Genomic DNA, 8,064 nt, shown 5'->3' with positions numbered 1-8,064 from the left:
CCAACATGCAAAGTAATTTTCATTTTAAGATTAAAAATACTTTTATGTATTACAAAATTTTCAAATTTCACAGGCAAAATCTTTATAGTGTCCAGATAGTTATCAAACATTTCTTAAGAAAAAAACTTTATATTTTATCTGTTATTTTCACTAACGAATCTCTGTATTGGTTCAGTAGATTTGACTAATCTTGTAAACACCATAAAAAAATTAGGAAATAAATATAAATTATGCCTCTTTCGTTCTAGAATGACAAAAATTATATTACGAAAACATAAATGTTCAGACTAAATAGCTTAAATCTCATAACATTATATATTTATTATATTCACCTTTCAGCCGTGCCTGGCTAACAATACAGAAGTTACAGTGATTCGGTGTATGTGCACTCGTGTTACCGTATCCAATAACACAAAACTGACCTTTAGTCTTTACAAATTGACCTGTCTTGGCTGTGTTTTAGTGGACTTATATTTTGTAAAATACAGTCACATTTCATTTATTATACATTATTATTATTTGCAAATAAGTTCTTGAACTAATTTTTCATAAAACATAGAACAGCAAATAAAGAACTAAAGCAAACAATTATCTCTTCTAGTTATGACCTTAGTACTAAGTTGCTGCTTGATGTAGGTTGCTAAGCCTTTTAAAATTTTCCACATGGAGGATATGAAATGAAATAATTTTTTGGGGGGTTTTATATATATATTTGAATAACCAAAAAAACCTTAAATTACAATGTAGATACCATAGGATTCCACTATAATTTATCAAGGTTCGTAACTAAGCTGTATTTGGGTCTAAAAAAATATGAAATTTGAAATGATGAAAATTTGAAACATGTAAAACAACCCTAAAGTCCCAATTAAGCAGAAGGTGGCTGATCAGATGAGTCCTCAGGAGAGGAAGCTCTAGTGAAAGAAGGAGTAGGAAACAGGGAGTCTAAATTCTCTCCAGAATATCCCGTTTCAGAATGAAGATTCAAATCAGCGCCTACTGGAAAGATACCCCCAGGCAACATGAAGGACTCCATCTTACCCCGAATTAGGCCATGGACAGGTACTGTATTTCTAGGGTGAATAGTATGTGCAAAATGTACAAAAACAACCATATATTTTTGAAACAATGACACGTGAAATATGCACATAACTAATGATGAATGTATATTAAGAAAAAGATCTTCACATTAAAACAGTAATAATAACAACCAAGTTTTAAAGTATTTATAGACTTCAGTGAATCCAGTTTAAAGATGCAAAAGTGAATATCAAAGCAGTTATACATATTCAGCTGTAGACAATGGACTGCAAAAACAAAACTTGCTATTACAACAAACAGAAACCACTCAATAAAAAAAACAAAAACGTTTTTGCTCCACATTGGCATTAGTTTAATTTATCCTATTGACTGGTAAAGTACAAACTGAAATCTTAAATAGTTAATATCCATATGAACTGAAACCTACTTGTTTGATTACTGAATGTTTTCTTACCAACATACTAGTTCTAGAGAATAATGTGTCAAGTCAGTGATTACTACTAAAACATTATCTAGTAATAAAGTAGTATCTGAAGGCTTTTTTACTACACACACACACACATACATATATTTAATCTTTTTTTCTTAAATAATGCATGTACTGGGAATATAAAACAAATTTAAATATACAAAGAAAAAATTTATAGTCATAAGGTATAACACTTAAACAAAAGGTTTGGGTGTGTGTGTGTGTTCATGGGAGAAATACAGAATGGAAATTTACAATATTTCTAAATTATAATATGTCATTTTGGAAACATGTTATGAAGTGATATAATTACTTGCAAGAAAAAAATTAAATGCTTACATAATTTCAAGTGAAACTTAAAAGCATACCTCTGGTGTGCTGTGCACGTCTCCTTCCAATGGTGAAGCAAACTGACAAATAGCAGGCTTGCATTTCAATATATCTGAAGAAAAATGTTACCACGAAACAAGTCAATACCATGAGCTTTAGTTAATTTTATATACAAAAATTATGAGATTACTGCCAAAAATATCATTAACATTCCAATCATTATACGTAGAAATGTAAGAAACATACACTGAATTAGCTATACTGGTTTGACAGGTTGATTTTTAGTTTTGTTTTAAGTACATAGTTAATATTAATTAAGTACAGGCCATGTGTAAAAAATATTAATTTGTAGCACACCTATGCCATAAAAACAATCACAAATTTTAATTTAGTACAATCACAACTAAACAAAACAGTAGAATGCTGTTCATGTGGCTAAAAACAATGGTACACTAGACATCATCTTCATATGCATATATGTTAAAATGTTTCCAGATAAATCAGATTACTTAATACTTACACTGAATATGCCATGCTCTCCAAATAATATTGTTCAGTCTGATTTTTTCTTTTAACCGGAACTTAAGCCCCTTAAAAGTTTTCCATCGTGGAGATGTCAGTTGTCCACTGTAATATTAAAACCATTTTTCTTAAATAACATGTGAAATACTTGTTGTTTAAGTTTTGTAGTATGGAATAACCAATAACGAGACAAAGTTTCTTGGGATTTGCAACTATTTGTATACTCTGAAGTAAACTTCTCTCTCATAGTGGCTATACATTATCATAATGCAGATCAGTAATTTTAATGACCTGTATCAAACGAGAATAGGCTCCACAAGCTCTTTTACAAATACATTTGGAATAAATTGTATTTGATTTGGAATGTTTTCAACTGCATCTAGACTCTCTATGATATCAGCTAACACTCAGTTAGGCTCCTCCACACATACTAATTACGATTAACATAGTTCACCTGGGTGCTAGAACCTCTTAAGGACTGTACATTATTTTATCTTGACTGTTATACCAATGATTATCCACAAAATTTTTTAGGGTATCTGTTTTATAAGAAACAGAAATTCTGCCTTGAAATAGAACCAAGTTTATTTAAAATTGAATTATAAAAAGGTTGAAAATGTTAAAATTCATCCAAACAAAAACTAACATGATAAAAATAAACTACAATAAAACTAAGAAACCCACATTTTAAAAATATTTTTCATAAAGAACTAAAGAACAAATTTCTGATGGTAACTGTTTTTTCAGCTGTTATTGGTACAAAGATTTCTGGCAAAGATGTATTAACATGACATAATCAAGAATAAAATATTACTTAAAGTAAAAGAAAGATTAAATAATAACAAAAAATTGTCAGAAAAAGGAGAACAGTTGAATCCACATACATTAAATTAAAGGAATTAAGATAATTACACAGGCCTACAAATTTAAACTTCATAAAAGCTGTTTTGGTTTTAATAACAGATTTTCCATAATTCACCTGCGCAGATTTCAAAAATAATATTTATTTTTTTCTATCTCATAAGGAATTTTTACAAATTGAGAAGAAAAAACTTTTACTTAGATCAAATTATTATTTCATTTACCTCGTTGAACATTTTTAATTATTATATTTGTTAACAAAAATACAAACATTTCTTTTCACACGTGATTTTAATCTTTGGTCAAGGGTGGGTTTATCATGAAATATTTGGGGCTACTTTGGGCTAAGAAGTAAAAATGATCATTGTGCAATTACACAGGCCTGCGAATTTAAGCTTCATTAAAGTTGTTTCGGTTTTAATAACAGATTTTCAATAATTCAGTTACCTATATTTCAAAAATTATATTCACTTTTTTCAAATTGGAAAGAAAAAAAACTCTTACTTAGATCAAATTATTATTTCTTTTACTACAGTGAAATTTTTTTTTATTATGTTTGTTAACAAATACACAAACAAACTGAAGAAATTGGAAAAACGTTGATGTCAAACGAATATGCATCCTCATTCATCCTAAATTTTTTGGTGAAATCTATGTCTATTAGTCTCAAAACTATGTATTGTGGTCTTTCTTGTATTGTGTTATGATGTTTTGTTGAAAATCTGTACGTGATGGAGAAAAATGAATATCATTTTCTGATTCAGTGTACAAGAATTACTGTAGAACACGTAAACATTTCAAGGCAATAAAACCATCGCAGGCCTGCGTTATCAGTGATATGGAAACATTCAAAATGTTATAACTTAAAACAGAAAAACTGTAACTTGTGATTAAGAAAGAATAAAAATTAAGAATCCAAAATTTATTATATGTAAACACAATAATTTGAAACAATCTGCAATGAAAGTCCTACAGAAAGAGAAAAAAAGCAAATAAGCAATTAATGACTCAACAGATTACTCAGTTAACTCAGTAACATCTATTTCTATATGAACAAATACAAGTACTATAAGAAAAGCTTCAACTATTTTTTAAACTTATCGCTACTCTCTCAGCAATTTGTAGACTTCTCCCCCCCACTCATTTTTGTTATTGTTTTTAATATTTTCCTTTCGGATATTTATAATTATCTATTACTTTTTCATGACACTCATCTATGGTCACATGGTTCACACAGAAAGTTTTACCTTAAAAAAAAACTCCTCAAAATTACTGTTAACAAGGGGTTGTAAGTAATTAAAAATTATAATAAATATTATTACAGTTATATTTCATATAATATTTCTCAAATAAACATTCTCCTGGTAAGTTTATAATCAGTGTTTATACTATCAATTGCCAATGTTGCAAACTGCACTTTTTATACAAAAGCTTGCAAATCCAAATGACAATAAATTTATTGTTTATTGAAATTTTTTCTGAAAGTTTCTTTTAAACTACTTTAAGCCAATCATAATGCATAAATCATCATCTTTGTTTTGTTAAAGTTTCACCACGCAAATAGAAGTGTACAAAGACCTACTGTACAGTATACAAAGGTTCAATATCAATTGCCTTATGTATGTGACATACTTAAATCGGGTGAATAAAAAAGGTATGGAGGTTTAACTATTTTTATTTTGGAATATTTATGTGATAAATATGGTCAAGTTATAACAAAAGTTCTACATAAAAAGGTTGATACACCAACATAAATGGCAATATAAAATTCAATGAGGTAAAATAATGCTATTTAAAAATAATGTTAACAATAACATGCATTTTTTGGAAGTAAAATTATTGAACAATCTTAGCAAAAGCATGCAGTTACTATAAAAAAACTTCTGTGACCATTTTAAAAATCGCTATGCCTACTACTTAAAGCCACAGGTAAAATAAAAGTCATAACATTAACTTAAAGATGGCATTATTTAAAAGGAATATTGTAAAATAGATATATATATTTCCTTAAAATAGTAAACAACACAAATAAAACTGATTAACACATATTTACTTCAACTGGCCAAAAAATACATTCAACAATGCTATACTTTGCAAATTAAATATTAACTAACAGCACTACAAAATTTAAAAAAGGGTTTTGACTAGTATAGACATAATTATAAGTGTGTAAATCCTTTTTTAATAATATTTTGCACCTTATTGTATAATGTAAACATACTGTTGTTTGAATTCTTCAATTTAAACACCTTATCACACTGGTTAGGAGTATGTAGGTGTGAACAAACAGCCACAACCTTCTAAAGCACATTTAGTTGTCCTAGTGCAATTGAAAATATGAAGAATTTATCATGGCCAGAACACAACTTTACAGTATGGCATTTGCTTGACCAGTATGACACAATGTACTGAGAAGTGGGATCAGTGTGTGTGTGTGTGTGTGTTTTGTTATAGCAAAGCCACATCTGAACTCCTGATTTTAGCACTGTAAATCCCAAAACTTACCACTGTCCTACTGGAGGATGGGATTAGTGGCTGTTCAGTATGTTGAATGTGTTATATAAAAGATACTAATTTTGCTTTTAATCTGCAAGTAGACATGGAGGTTTGTTGAGTTCTTGTTTATTTGTGATTCAAAAGGTGGCTCGTTTGCACTCCCACCTATTCAACTGAAACACTGAGACTACAGATAGTAAAATGAAATTTATTTTGTTAAGATTTCTGTTGGTTGCTATATTTAGTCAGTTTTACAGGTTCAAAAACAATATAATTTTATATTGTAAGCAAAGAATTGTTATTTTTATGTCAATTAAGATACCTATACTATGTAAAATCAGTCTTCCTACCAAGAAAAATAAAAAAGTAATACTATTACTTAACCATCAGTCTACACTATTCAAGAAACTTACCAATAAGCTAATGTCATACATTCGAAAAGTTTTGTCAAAGATGCATCAATTGATATTGAATGAGAACTTCGAGGTGCGAAATGGTAATTTTTGAAAGTTTCTTTGCAGGCATAATTAAAATCGTAACCTCTGACCCTTGCGCTAACATTCCGAGGCACGACAGACATGGGATTTTTATCACTGTTAATGTTATCGTTAGCTGACCCATGTACTCCAATAAGGGGTACAGCTGAGTCGTCTTCTTCGTCAATCTCGGATACCATAAAATGACCACTATGTATTATCTCCTTGTCCATTTTTTTAGAGAACTTTCGATTACGTCCCTTTTCGTCAGGTGACATAACTAATAAACGTTTTGGCCCAAACAAAATGAAGTTATATTAATCACCCAATAGAACTGATCACATATCCGTCATCTTTATGCATCCTCTGCCATATTGAATGTTACGTAATCAATCACAGACGTAGTACCACAGAGTCTGCGCAGAGAAAATATTAAGGTGTTACGAAACGCTCCATATGTCTTGATCCAAGTAATTGGCGTCTAAGAATATACGAATAACAAATTTAAGTACTTTGATGTCCACAAATGTAGTGTGAAGCAGCATTCACTTAACTTTAATCTTTGTAAATTATAGTCTTTAAATGGATTGATATATGCTTCAAATACTATAATTATATTTTGGAAGTAACTTCTTTATCGTTCCCAAATAGATTTCTAAGGTGATTTTTTTTCTCTAGATTATACTTTAGTTTCTTCTTCATGTTTAGGTTTAATTAATTTTTAGGCTCTATGATTTTTTAAAAAGAGGTACCTGGGAAATTTATGTTTGGAAGAATTTAGGAATACTCGACATCTGTTGTGTTAGTTTCTATTTTTCTGAATGGAGAACGAATATTAGTTTATGGCATAAACTATAGATTATGCTATAGTATAGCAGTATAAGGAGAGCTTCTATAGATAGTCACATTATCGGCTAGCTGTCAAGTAGAATATAGATTAATATGTTATTCATGGGTATATTATAAACATGAATAATAAACAAGGTTTGTTCACTCCTCTTTGTAGAACTCCTGCTTCAGGAGCAATGCCATCACTGGCATCAGGATGTGTTTCGTGAACATTCACTTTAAAAGTTCACGAATTTTTCTGAAAATGTTGGAAAGATAATAGGAAGGTTATATTGAGTATTTTAGTAATGGTAATGCAACTAGGTAAGCCAGACACTGGTTGTTGAAGACGTTTTACAGATCTAAGAAACTTGGAACAAATTATAGTACAGCTTTTTTTTCTTATAAAAGCATCGAATTGTGGATTTTGTTAATCTGAACAAAGGATCAGAGTCTTGTCTGTTTCTATGAAAGATGACTTTTATTTTGTTTTCCAAGAGTTTTCTTAGGCCGATGGTTACAAAAATACTCTTACAACTAATGGTTTTGTTTCTTGACTTTCTCTCTTATGAAATATTGTAACTTTGACTTACTTCGAGTTGCCGGGCGTAAAATCTCGCATGAAGAAAGAGACAAAAACAATATTCCGATAAAAAAAATAGCCCGGCATGGCTCGCCCTTTCAGCCGTGGGGGCGTTATAATGTGGAGGTCAATCCATTGGTAAAAGAGTAGCCCAAGAGCTGGCAGTGGGTGGTGATGACTAGCTGCCTTCCCTCTTGTCTTTCACTCCTGAATTAGGGGCGGATAGCCCGTGTAGCTTTGAGCGAAATTCAAACAATATAAAAAATTTAGTGCCTGTTTGGATGTAACATTTTAAAGATTGTTACAATTATCTCCTGTACACATTCATCTGTTGATACTTTTTTTAGAAAAGAAGTTTGAGAATGCAACTTTTGCAAACAGCGCTGGAAGGAACGTATTATGCATGGCTAAGCCATCAATCCAGATAACTAAATATAATTAGTCTAGAAACAGATTAA

General features: G+C 30.2%; 1 protein-coding gene across 1 annotated transcript in view; it reads right to left on the bottom strand.

Moving 5' to 3' along the window:
• LOC106459336 (protein WBSCR14 homolog) overlaps positions 1 to 6,567 on the bottom strand; it is a 55,756-nt gene extending 49,189 nt beyond the window's left edge. Inside the window, exons 1-3 of the mRNA XM_013918957.2 lie at positions 6,133 to 6,567; positions 2,361 to 2,467; positions 1,879 to 1,952 (exon numbers count right to left, since the gene is read on the bottom strand). Coding sequence (XP_013774411.2) covers positions 1,879 to 1,952; positions 2,361 to 2,467; positions 6,133 to 6,473 — 522 coding nt within the window. The 5' untranslated portion in view covers positions 6,474 to 6,567. The remainder of the gene's footprint in view (positions 1 to 1,878; positions 1,953 to 2,360; positions 2,468 to 6,132) is intronic.
• Positions 6,568 to 8,064: the final 1,497 nt, after the last annotated feature.

Source organism: Limulus polyphemus, unplaced genomic scaffold (assembly GCF_000517525.1).
Source record: "Limulus polyphemus unplaced genomic scaffold, Limulus_polyphemus-2.1.2 Scaffold595, whole genome shotgun sequence".
NCBI classification, from domain to species: Eukaryota; Metazoa; Arthropoda; class Merostomata; order Xiphosura; family Limulidae; genus Limulus; species Limulus polyphemus.
The sequence above is the reverse complement of the archived record's forward strand: the minus strand, read 5'-3'. Positions and strand labels throughout refer to the sequence as shown.